Genomic DNA, 12,767 nt, shown 5'->3' with positions numbered 1-12,767 from the left:
AAACCCAACAATACAACCCCCAGCGATTGGGTTCCCAGCGGGGAATCTGCTTGACTTCTCACGACCCGCGCCTGCGTGTAAGAAGCAGCTAGCCATATGCACTCCTTTAATCTTGTGCTTTGGGCTAGTTACGGTTGATGTCACATCATTAACATATGCCCCCTATCATTTTTTACTGTGTTGACGCTGCTCTCCAACTCGTTATTTTGCATTTGCAGCTTGGATCCTGGGTCTATTCGTATGCAAGAGTGTGTCCTACCTGCAAGGGGTCTCTGTTTGCGCATCTGTCAACACTCTGATGGCCATTTCAATTGACAGGTGAGACAGTTTTTTTTTCAAGTTTCTTTCATCCGTGCTTTCCCTCTGAAAGGAGAATTAAAGGTGTAAATGTCCTCGTCTGCACAAACACTCTGTAAAAATACCGTGGATGTGCTTTGCCACAGTGCACCTGAATGATCAATCGTGGCGTCCGCGGCAACAAATTCGGCAAATTAAGACGCTCGACATACTACTGAACTAAAAAATGTGGTCTGCGCAATGACGTCGCGCATTGGAAATTGTCGTGTTATCATTGCGAAATGTTACAGCTCATACCACCTTTTTCGAGTCGAATTTTCGGAAATGCATTGCTATACTAGCTCATCCATGTAATCGACTTTTTGCACTCAAGAAATCGCTGCAGGTGGGCTTCACCACAACGACACACAGCGATGAATCAGAGTAACAGAATGTGCGAATTTAGTGAATGAGGAGCTGGCCCAGCGTGCGATTAGAGTAAAAAATAAAACCCACGCTGGGATAACAGCGCACATTCAGACCTTGCGCTGTTGTCCGAGCACAGATACTAGGCATTTTAGGAGCGAAGCACCGTAGGGACTCGGGCTGTCGGCGTCTCTTGTCATCGTCTCATGTCGTCACAGTAAATCAAGTTGCCAAACGGTGGTAAAAAACAAGCGTACAGTGGATAAAACCGGTTTAAAAATAACTACTAAATAATCTACAATACAGCAACAATCAGGATTTATTTGCATTATTAACAGAAATTTGTTAAATTCCGTCTCGAAATTGGTTGGTTGCATTTGATTGCTTAAATCTGGTTCAACCCAAGACAGGGCACCACCGCCTCAGCAAGCGCGCGATTACTCCTCCTACCGGCGATTCTCCGTCGTCCAATTAGCGTGCGCCGTGTGACAAGAGAGAGACTTACTATCTTTGATGCACTTGTACACTGCATGCTTCGGCCCTCCCCAGGTTTCACGTTAGTGGAGATGGCCCGGAATTTTTTACTCTAATCGCATGCCTGGCTTACTAATTCGCGATATCTGCACATTTGATCACTCCGATTGCTCATTTTGAAGCATTGTTGGGAAGCCCACCTTCAGCGATTACTTTGAGTGAATGCTAGGTGTCGTTATTGCCTTATTTACCCGCTTTGATCGCAGTGATTGGCCTTCTTTGTGCATGTTGGGAAAGCAGTCTCGCAGACATTTTTTAGAGTGCGCAGCGAAGGAACGCCACGCAACCAATGTAGCACTCTTCCTTCAGCGCAGACGTATAAGAACAAGGTGCCGCCATTACAAGGAATTACCATCCACTTGTCATCAAAACACTGCGAGGTTTGAACTTCCCGCTCACTTTTCCAAAAAGTGAATGTTACTTTAGGAAGCAAATCTTTCGAGCCTTTAGACATTTCATATCGGTAGAAATCATGCTTCGCAAATATGCATAGGTCGGCAAAACAGAAAGAACTCACTCAAACTCAATCACAGTTTTTTTCATTCACGCTGTACTCAATCAAACTCAGACTCAAAAAGTTCGTCTGTTCACAAAATCACTCGTACTCACTCATCAAATACTCATTTGTAATCGTACTCACTTGTACTCAAACTCATTTGTCCTCACGAGTATTCGTACTCAATCTGTACTCATGACTACTGAATCTGTACTCATGAGTACTCACTCGGTACTCATGAGTACTCAATCTATACTCATGAGTACTCAATGAGTACTACTGCTCATGAATACTACTCATGAGTACTACTCATTTTTCACTCATGAGTACTACTCATTCTGCACTACTCATTCTGCACTCATGAGTAGTCAATCTGTACTCATGAGTACAAAATTTGTATTACTCACGAATAATAAACTTATCTGCACTGTTAGCTAGGTCGTAGCTCGAATGAAAGACTAAGTAGAAAAAATAAATTGTTTAATTGATTAGAAAAACACAGGTTACATATAAACCAGGACAGAGGAAGAAAACGTCTGACGCGGTGCACTGTCGTTGGGCGACTTACTGCGCGAAGGCAAGTACATGTGAGAAAGCAAAACGGAACGTAAGCACTCGCGTTGAGTCTGGCGTCTCCTCTTGTTCTCAGGTCGGGTCGGGCTCAGGGGAGCTCGGGGGTTGTCGGTGCAGCCGTGGCCATAAACTGCGTTTTTCTGCGTGTCTTCGGGTGGCAGCTTTTGTCGTCCGTTTTCTTGTTTGCACTACTGTTTGCACTACTGTACTCAGGAGTGCATATACTCGAGAGTGCAAGCACTCGCAAAAACAGTATTCATAATTATTGTACTCATGAGTGCTGTGTACTCATGACTACTGTGTACTCATGAGTGCTGTGTACTCATGAGTGCTGTGTACTCATGAGTACTATGTACTCATGCATACTGTGTACTCATGAGTACTTATACTCATTAGTACTCAAACTCATGAGTACTCATACTCATGAATACTGTACTCATGAGTACTCATACTCATGAGTAGTGTACTCATGAGTACTGTACTCACGAGTAGTGGACTTACCCCTGTACTCACTCGTCATCATACTCACTGTTTTTTCTGGGTGTGTGATCACTCATCATCGTACTCACTCGTGAGTTTGAGTACAAATGAGTGTACTCACGAGTGAGTACGCCGACCTATGCAAATATATGGTACGCTTGGTGAAGTAAATCAAAAGCATAATCTTTGACAAGGACATCATTTAAAGTCCTGTTCAGCGGAAATGAACGCCGACAAGCCAACTTGGTGTCTTTATGTCAGGCCTCAAAAGGTGGCTTTGGGGTGGCAATCTTCATTTCCAAAATCTCCGGTCCACAAAATTGTTCGATATCTAATCGTTTTTGAAGGCAAGAGTGTGCCTTCTGCTGGTTTTGCGCAGTCTGAAATTTTATCTACAACTGTTCGGTAGATTGCTTAATAACGGAGGGGCACTCACTATTCCTTAGTTGTAAACACGGCTCCCGTATTTTCAACTTTAAAACTGGTCATGCCCTTCTTTGGTGACGAAGGATTTATAACGGTTAAATGTGCATACGTATTGCTACAAAAACTTTTATATCGAATCTTTGAATGTGCAAAACAAAAAACGCAACACATGCATTTGTTCGTGAGCTGTCAATGCGTATATTGTAACACCATGCTTAGCGTCAGACCATGCAGCGAACCCGGTTGCAGTCATTAGAATGCGGAAAATAATTATAAAATTCTGGCTACGTTGTCGCGAACACTTGTATTAAATTAAGGAATTCACTTCTGTAGAGGTCGTGTGCGCCTCCCAAGCAAATTTTACTGTTGCTCGCGTGCCATATTTTACCCCAGCTGTCCCTTTGTAGTATTCCGAAAACAGATGTGGAACAAAAGTGCAACTGTTTCGGAGCCACTAATTCAATCGAAAGAAAATGGTCACTTGTACCCTTTTTGTGATTTTGCCGGCACAAGGGTGCTGTGCACAACAGACAGCGGAATTATCATGCAGTTGAGAACGCTCGCGACATCCGTTCAACCTCCAAAGAAATGACAGATATTTCGGCTATTGTTCGTTCTTCGAGACAAGTAATGGCTGAAATGGAGAAGTAGAAGAGACGGACGAATGTGCAATTTTATCAAAGGGAAACTTTCTATGCCTCAGTGCTTGCGGTCGATGTTGCGCCAGAACGCACTGCAGAAAAGCCAACTCTACACAATTGGTTTCATAAAACGATGACGGTGATAATGAAAGACACATCAAGCTCCCCAAGAAAACAAAAACGCTTGTCGTGGTCGGAATTGAACCTGAGTCCCTCGCGTTATGAAGCCGGCGTCTATCTGATGCGCCATTCCTACACTGTCGAAGTAGTTTGGATTTTGAGCTTTGGCTCAGGTTGCGTGGGAGAAAGCTTCGTGTTTCAACCATATTTCCCCTAATAAAGGGGCTTTGATTTTTTTTTTTTTTTTGCAGCGCAACGTTCATAAATGCGGGTTATGTTGCTCATCAATTTATCGCTCTGATGACAAGTTAACCGCTGTTTCATTTTAAGCTTTTAATTAGAATGTACGGAACACATGATCAAACTCGTCCGAATACAGTTTTTGTGTACGGTGTGAGGTACATGAATGGTTATGAATTGAACACGTGGTGTAGTTTGCTTGTTTAATTACACATCTTACAGATACCATGTGTTGCGTGCGCATCATTCCGACCCAGCCAGATAACGCGCCCGCAGTGATGGCTCAGTGGCAAAGACAATGTTGAGCACGAAGATGCGGGTTTGATCCCGGATCCCGCGGTCATTTTTCTGACGGAGGGTAAAAACAAACACGCCGGTGAATTGAGATTTCAGCGCAAGTAAAGATCCCCAGGGGATCTAAAGTAGGCTATAGTCCTTCATCGCGGCGCGCATCACAGCCGGGGTGCAGCTCCGCCGCATGAAACCCCCGAAGTTTTAGTTTTTCGATAATTTATCCAGATATTGTGCCTACCAATCTATGTAGCCATTGCAGTTTCTGCTACGCCACCTAAAAAAGTTTCTTTGGGTGGGGAAATTATGTTTCTGTAATAAAACTGTTAGCAAAAACAGACCAGATTGTCTCTAAAGGGCAGGTGCCTCAATAAAACGACGAATAAACAAAAAGCGGTCAAAAAGCATTTGGCTACCACGGCCTCATTCGCCTAAATATTTATTATGTCCGTTCAGTATCTGGAAAACAACGATCACCCGACGCATATTTAAAGCAACATTCAAATATTCGTTCAAACGACACGTTTGCGGGTCTCAAATGTGGCGCTTCTCAGGGCGATGTCACGTAAGCTTCGACAATTAAATTCTGAATATCCATTACTCAGAGCAGCGCGAGAAAAGCACAGCAAACTGTGCACGGGGGGTCTGCATGATTTATGTTAGGGAAACGCCTTCTTTTGGCGACAGCGAATGTTTCATAAGGCTCCCCAGCGGGGAGGACGAAAGCCTGAAAATTTGTTGAACTGTTAATGAGGCCAAGTTATGTTGATTGCAGTCTAAGGGAAGCCAATAAAGGATTACTAGTGGACTAATCTAGGAAAAAACAGTAGTCTCGGAATTGAAGCTCCGAAGTGTTTGCGTTTTTTTGTTTTTTCGGCTTTCTTTAAGATAATTGTGGGCAAAGCTGTATCACTACAATATGCAACTGCAACATTTCAATCTAACTGATGAAGGGCAAGCACCGTGAGGCGCCAGGACCTCTGGCACGCAGCGCGTGCAAACGGTAAAGGATCGGGGAAGCAGCGGTGTCTCCAAAGGAACGTTCACGAGGGCAGCCTGGGAACGGCGCTGGTGCCACTCATGTTCTCTAACCGTTACGACATTTTGCATTTGTTTCATGCTCGCGCTTGCAGTGATCGGCATGGGCTGCGTGAATATGTGCTGCCACAGGTGGCGCTGATCTGAGCTTCACACAAGTGGAACTCGGAAAACGATGACACGTTTCCGTAGGGGTTAGGTATACTTAACTCAGACGCAGACGAACGATAATACATGATATAAAACTAAAATATTTGCGTCCTCTTTGCCAGCCCAGTTCCCCTTCTATGTCACAGTAGCGAAGGAAAGGCGAGGGTACGTTAGGCCCGACCATAGTTCGCAGTTCTACAAACGCAAACTGTCATTAATTCCTAAGCCAATTTCGACATTCTTTCATTGGGACCATCGCTTTCATCTGACACGCGAAGCATCATAATGTAGCGATACACCCCCAGTTTTCCTGTAAATAACCAAACTAAAGCCGTGAGAAGGTTTTGAGAACCGTGGCGCTAAGGCGGGGATATATCGCTTAATTAGTTATCAGCAATATGGGAATACGTAACCTTATGCTATTAGGTGCAGGTTGACGTACAGCGGGGAGGATAGAAAAGCCCACATATTCTATATATAATCAAATTACGTCTGCTGATACATTATTTCACTCTTGCAAGTGATGCACAAAGAATACGCGGCTTTTAACGTGTGGTCTCACCACGACAATCAGCCATCTCAGTTGCAGTGCGTCGAAAAAAAAAACAAAAAAAAAACTGAATGAAAAACGTGAACGTTCCTAAAGTACACCGGATGCATCATGGCGTTTTGTTTAATGTTTTCGTTTTTTCCTTTCTTTTTTGTCACTATCGCACTTTGCTGTTTTTTTTTTTCTATTCAATGGCCCGGCCCCTCCTGAAATGGAACCCTCCATGTGCCGAAATGGGCGGAGGTGGGGGATGGTAAGAGGAGGGCGGAGCTATTGCCCCTTAGAAGCTTTCAGAACTTGCACTGCTATGTGTACAATGAGTGCCCCCAAGCTGAATCCCCTCTTGTCATGCTAAAGAAATCCTCCCTCTCCTCCTAAAATGGGTCACCCCGCATCCACACTGGAAATAGTATTTTCAAGAGAGTTGTGCCCTTTTAAAGAAAACATGTGAGGGCGTCACGGCTGAGCTTTTCGTAGCATTGGCGACAAGAACAAACGTGAATCGTTGGAACTAAGCGCACGCACTATAATCCCGAGAGGCGCCATCGCCCGCATCGGCGCGCTGCCGCCCAGTCAAGCTTCGACGGGGGCATTGGGCACTGAACTGCTTCCGCGTGAAGCCCATTGGAAAACAACAGCGGCTTTTGCTCTCAGCAAACAAAAACGAGCACAAATCTCTGAATTTCCCTTCTCGCTGTTAGCTCGCTTGGAAAAACATCAGCGCTCTTGCAGCCTCCAAAACTGCAGCGTTGCTTTTCTCGGCACTATTGCGCGAACTGTAGGAGAAAGAAAACACAACATTTCCCACCTTACGACGTTTACGATGCTTTGAAGGCTCTCAAAATAGTGCGGAACGTCAGATTCGTAGATAGTAGCCGTTGCTCGCATGTTGCGCTCTGGTTAGCAAAACGTGGTGTTTGGAACAGAGGAAATGCACGTGCGTATGGTGATGACACGAATGAACCGTATTCTACGCTGAATGGCCTGTAGGGTAATGTCTTTACCGCCCAGTGGTAAAGGGAGAAATAGAAACAAAACTTGTTTAATTTCGTCGCTTAGTTTTTATTCCATGCTACTAATGAACTGAGTTTGTCACTGCAGTACTACTGCAATAGTTTCAGCAACAGTTGAAATAACGTGCCAACGTTTCGTCCCAAGAGCGGTTAGAGGCCCGCTGGCTTCAAAATGCACTCTAAGTCACATCAGTACGTTGAGAACGCCAAACATGGATGCTATTTTTCTTACCCAAGCGTTTATGCACCTGTTGTGTGACCGGCATAGCTACCTTTTTTGACACAGCTTCTCGATCATAACGGCGTCAGTTTCTACCTAGGAAAAAGATTCGTGCGCTTAACACCCACGCCCATAGTTCGCTAACTCGTTGGCAATCTCTGCACCAATAGCACTGTATGGTTCCCTTCAACTACACAAAGCGATGCCCCGATCGCATAAGAACGAGAAAAAAGTTATGGGGCGATCTCAGGAAGATTCGCTCTGGATGCACAAGCATTCCTCTTTCGGTTCATTTGCGTTATGGCATAGGTTCATTTTGATCTTGGTCGTTTTCCTTAACTTGTGTGGATCAAACTCACCCCAAATTTCTGCTTTTGGATACCTTTTGGTGTTTTGTGCTTGTTGGGAATTCACAGGGGTTTTTACTGCGCTTGAATTTGTACTTTAGCGGTGAATGAAGAGACTTGAACGCGTTCATTACGCATGGCTTGATCTTTTCCTATGCGAGCACTTATTCGCACACCGCGTAATCTATATCTACAGACCACACAGCTTCTTTTAGAGCTCGTTTGGGCGCTTCAGCGTCTTCTGGGGCGTATGTCCAATAGAGAGCAGTATAGTCTTATAATCCGTGAAGTAGTTCGATATGCACATACATTATTTGGTACTCCTTGATCTCATTGAATCGCAGTCGTTTCTCCTTGGCCTTTCTCTCCTGCTGTCACTGAGCTTTGCTGGTCGAACTTGCAGCATGCCGCTTCTCTCGGTGCATATCCTGCTGATGCCTCGCTTTCAGTCTCGTCACATCGTTGGGATTTATTGATTTACCTTACAACTGATGATGTAAACGCTGCTGCTCGACCCGTTGCGTAGATGGGCGGTATGTGTGGATGCCCCCCTTTCGTACCCCGCGGCAGATTAGTGCGCCAGAGAGAGCCAACTGCCTTTGATATAACGTCAAGCTCTTACGCGAATTAGGCATTTTTTTATGAAGTGGTTTACCAATTTGCCCCGAGATCGAACACAGTCGGCCCCTGGCGGCGGCGGGACGAACCGGTCCTAGTGTGGATGGCGCTCTCGCGTCGTCTGCTCGTTCACGTCGCTCGCAGCGCAACACTCGTTGTGCACGCAATAAAACAACCAATATGTGTACTTGTTTAGCAGTAAGCAATGACATAGTTACCTCTGCTGGCGCATTTCCTCTAGAGGCGCAATAATCAGCGGCCGTTGCGGGTTAATGCGCTGGTTTAATTCCCCGAAACATCTCCGCCGTGGTGAAACGTGTGAAACGTGTTATAAGCATTGCGTCGACACATTGCACCTTTCTTATTGACGAGTGCAGTCATCTGCAGTTTCGGGAACGTCAAAGGATAAAAGTTTAATACACTAAACGGGTAAGAAGCGACAAGACCTGTGCATACTCGTGCGTTTGCCACACCCTTGTAAAATTGCGTTGTGTCCTAATGGAAAGAAGAAATAAACAAAAACAATTACACTGCACCCGAGCCGTGCGCTATCACAAATACCTTACCGGGGACGTATTTTACACTCGGAAGCGCCTGGGTATCGAATTTTTCCGGTACCTTTTCGAAAATAAAAACCATTTTTGGACAGTCGTTGCTTATACTGTGTTGCTAATTTTACGTATTATTTAAAATACTTTTCTGTGGATGCGCAAGAGTATTTACGGGGGGATTGCTCAGTAAAATTAAGCAGTTGTGACTTTGCGCCTGTCCTGTGGCATTTCGTCTCATTTTAATGTACCCCATTTTCAAATCCCGACATGAATCAACTTGTCCAGAAATGTGTTTCACGCAGCATAATCAAATGCCTAATATGGTCATGTCTTAACCTCTTAAGGTGGACCTAAATTTCAAGAAGGAGGAAAAATCGCGTAATATAATGTACGTTCTTGCCCACATGTGTCGAGGGTGTGTGCCGTGACTCGCTGGATTTTTTTTATTTTGCCCACGATGCTCGCTTTCAATACAATTCAGAAAAAGGCGAGCCATAATTCCTGGACAATCTCGGGCAAAAATGGTTTTGAAAATACCGGCGTCTACTCGTTGGATTACTGCTTTTTCATCGCTACGGAACACGACACCGAGCGTACTTTCAATTGCAAGTAATACTGATAACCAACGTTTGGCTTTTCGCATTACATGCGTTCTCTTCTCGCTGCGCTTGAAACGTTGACACCCCCCCCCCCGAAAAAAAAACGAAAAACAAAAAAATGAAATGGCCAGAAAACTTTTATCCGTGCCTTTTTTAGCCAATCCTCAAGAATGAAAGGCCAAAACAAAAGCGAGGTTCAGTTTACAACACAAAGTAGTTACCGGGAACCCGTTGCGCTGTTTCGTAACGAGCAATAAAAAGGGAACGTTTTACACATCTGCAACAGGGCAACATCATTTGCCATCTTTGTGGTTCGTAAGCGACATTACGCAAGAATGCAAACACGTCTCGCTGTTCTAGGCACCTATTAGATTTTAACTGTTAGATTTTAAAGGTAACGCAAATGGTCAACAGTGCACCCGTAGCAGGAAATCTGTGCTGACTGTGAGGTCCCAGAAGTTTGGTTTACACACTGTAAACATGCTTGTCACTTTGCAAGTGTAGCTTAACAAGAGATGTTGATTGTACTGCGCGCGTTAGAAATTTAATTCACAAGTTCACTTGCGACGAAAGCCCTAAATAAGCGATCCGACACCGTTATTCATCAAACCTGCCTTCAGAGTCACAAAAATTTCATTTAACTTTTCACAAGGACGATCAGAACTTTTAACACTACACTCCATCCCGTGTGATGAGCAGAACCATGTTCGTCAAATGCGCGCTAATCCCTCCTTATTAGAGGCAGTTCTAGAATTCTCTCTTCAGAATGGTCTCTATAAAGCCGTTTGATTCGTGATTGACTCAGCCCTGTATGGGTCAGTGATTCTGTGACAAGGGCGAACTGACTTTCTAATGGGACAAAAAGTGCAAATGTGTTATCGATGACTTTTTATTTTAATATTTTTTCCCTTTTCCCATTCTCCCCCATCCCTTTCAGGGTCTCATGACCTCCTCCAATAAACAGCCAATCAATCAATCAATCAATCAATCAATCAATCAATCAATCAATCAATCAATCAATCAATCAATCAATCAATCAATCAATCAATCAATCAATCAATCAATCAATCAATCAATCAATCAATCAATCAATCAATCAATCAATCAATCAATCAATTAATCATTTAACTAAAGCTGCACGCAAAAAACCTGTTAGAACGGTTGCATTTACATGACTGCGCTGGTTGGAATTCAGTAATTTTATGGTGCCCTTCGAACACAAAAAATATTGTAAGCTCATTGAAAAGATGTCGGGGCAGTTAAGTGGTGTTACTCTTTCAGGGCATCCCGCAAATGCAATAATGCGTCATGCTACCAGTGAAACCGATTGAAACTGTGGTTGTAAACTGAATACCGGAGATCGAGACTTCCTGATTTATTTCTATTTATGATGTTATTGAAGGCTCAAAGCCATAGTGTGGAAAGATCGAGCTTGCTACGAGCTACGGCGTACAGGTTCATTGTCATTATTGCGGCCGTTGTAAGGTTCCCGACGGGTCACCGCTTTTTTGGCGTACTAATGAAAACTTATTGCAGCCTCCATGCTATTCATTGAACGTTGAGGAACCGAACTACAGTATGCCACTCTTGTCTGCGCCTTTCGTGCGCACATACGGCGCAAGAAAGGGACGAAGCGCTCCCACGGTGTGCATTCTCCCAGGCCGCTCAGCGGAGCATCCACACTATAGGCGCCGTGCAGTGAACAGAGGGCGACACTGAGCCGCGACACCCAGCGCCGCCATCGGGGAGAAAGAAAAATACTGAGTCGGCCGCCGCTCGCCAGCGTGCTCGTGTTTCGGTTGCGCTCCTGATTGGCGGCACCGGATGAAATGTATACGCAATTTTTAACTTTTATATTAACTAAAACATACGGCAGTAATTCTACCGCACCGGGCTAGGAATAGACTGAAGGACTGAACTGTTGACTACGCGTACGGAGGAAGGGGTCAAGCAATATTGACTTCCCAGCATAGCCATAACCAGGTGGAGCATTTCGTGCGCACGTTTTCACGTTTCCAGATTGTTTTTTTTTTCCAGTGAATTCGTGTTTCAGCTAGAAGGCACAAATTTATTAGCTGTTCACAGCATTGGAGAGAAGCCGTTTTATTTGTCGGACCAGCGTGGTTTTGCGAGTACGGTGCTCCGTCTCACAGGATCGATTGTTTGGGTGTAGTGCGGTCTGTACGCTGCGCTACGTGCTAGAGCATTGACTTCAAAGCAAGTATAATTACCTTAAATACGCGGGCTCCAATGTGTATCAGGCGGGTGCGAAGCATCGAGAACTGCGAACGAACTGGCGGTGATTTTCGATTGATTATTGTGCGGTTCAACCCGCCGACTGCAGCTAGGCTATGAGGCGCGCCGTAGTGGAGGGATCGGGATTAATTTTGACTACCTGGGGATCTTTCACGTTTCCGGAATCTCGAACACACGGGCGTTTTCGCTTTTCGCCTTTATCGGAAAAGCGGCCGCTGTGGCAGGGAAACGAACCTGACGACGATTTTCAATTTCATGGCTTGAATTATCGCCAAACATTCCCAGAATGCGTCCTGCTCCTCGCCCCTGACAGTTCGTTTCCGCTGGTGCAAGTTCGTCCCACCCCGATATCACGGAGCGAGCACGTTTTCTTGCTCCGCGTACGAGGTCAAGCAGTATCGCCTCATGAGCGAAAGGAAGACTCAACCTCTGTGCCTTCCGTCTCCTTTTCCGTGAATACATTCACAACATACACGGGTTTCGCTGCAATCCCGCCAGGAAATGCCCTTGAACGATTTAAGACTACCTCTTCCTTTTTACGGGGTACGCAGGGCCTCCAAATATTAGAATAATCATAAACTCCGTTTATTTTTTATTGTTCTCTGATGTTGCTGCTGTAAGCCCCGTTAAAAGGACTTTGTTTTATTGAACAGCATTTATTTGCAGTGTCAAAATCCCACATGCATTGCTTTTATATCTTGTACTGACGTAGGTATTTCGACTTTTTGACAGCTTATTTTCAAACAAATGGCGCTACTTTGTTTAAAAACAATCATATTTTTTTCCGAAAAAGGGGTGAGATGTTGCAGCCATCAATTAGTTCTCTTACAATTAAAATACGGCTAAGTGTTACGTGCCGCATGAATTTTCATTATAAACGCCGCGGAAGACGCATGCACGATGCAGAGAAACCAACCTATTT

General features: G+C 44.7%; 1 protein-coding gene across 1 annotated transcript in view; it reads left to right on the top strand.

Moving 5' to 3' along the window:
* Window positions 1-12,767, top strand: part of LOC144145742 (neuropeptide SIFamide receptor-like) — a 189,273-nt gene that overhangs the window by 155,740 nt on the left and 20,766 nt on the right. Inside the window, exon 3 of the mRNA XM_077677452.1 lies at window positions 219-318. Within this exon, the coding sequence (XP_077533578.1) occupies window positions 219-318 (100 nt within the window). The remainder of the gene's footprint in view (window positions 1-218; window positions 319-12,767) is intronic.

This window comes from Haemaphysalis longicornis, unplaced genomic scaffold (genome assembly GCF_048455015.1).
Source record: "Haemaphysalis longicornis isolate Haplotype H1 unplaced genomic scaffold, Haemaphysalis longicornis Haplotype H1 scaffold_1, whole genome shotgun sequence".
Classification (NCBI taxonomy): Eukaryota; Metazoa; Arthropoda; class Arachnida; order Ixodida; family Ixodidae; genus Haemaphysalis; species Haemaphysalis longicornis.
Note: the sequence above shows the minus strand (reverse complement) of the source record. Positions and strands in the feature narration are given on the sequence as shown.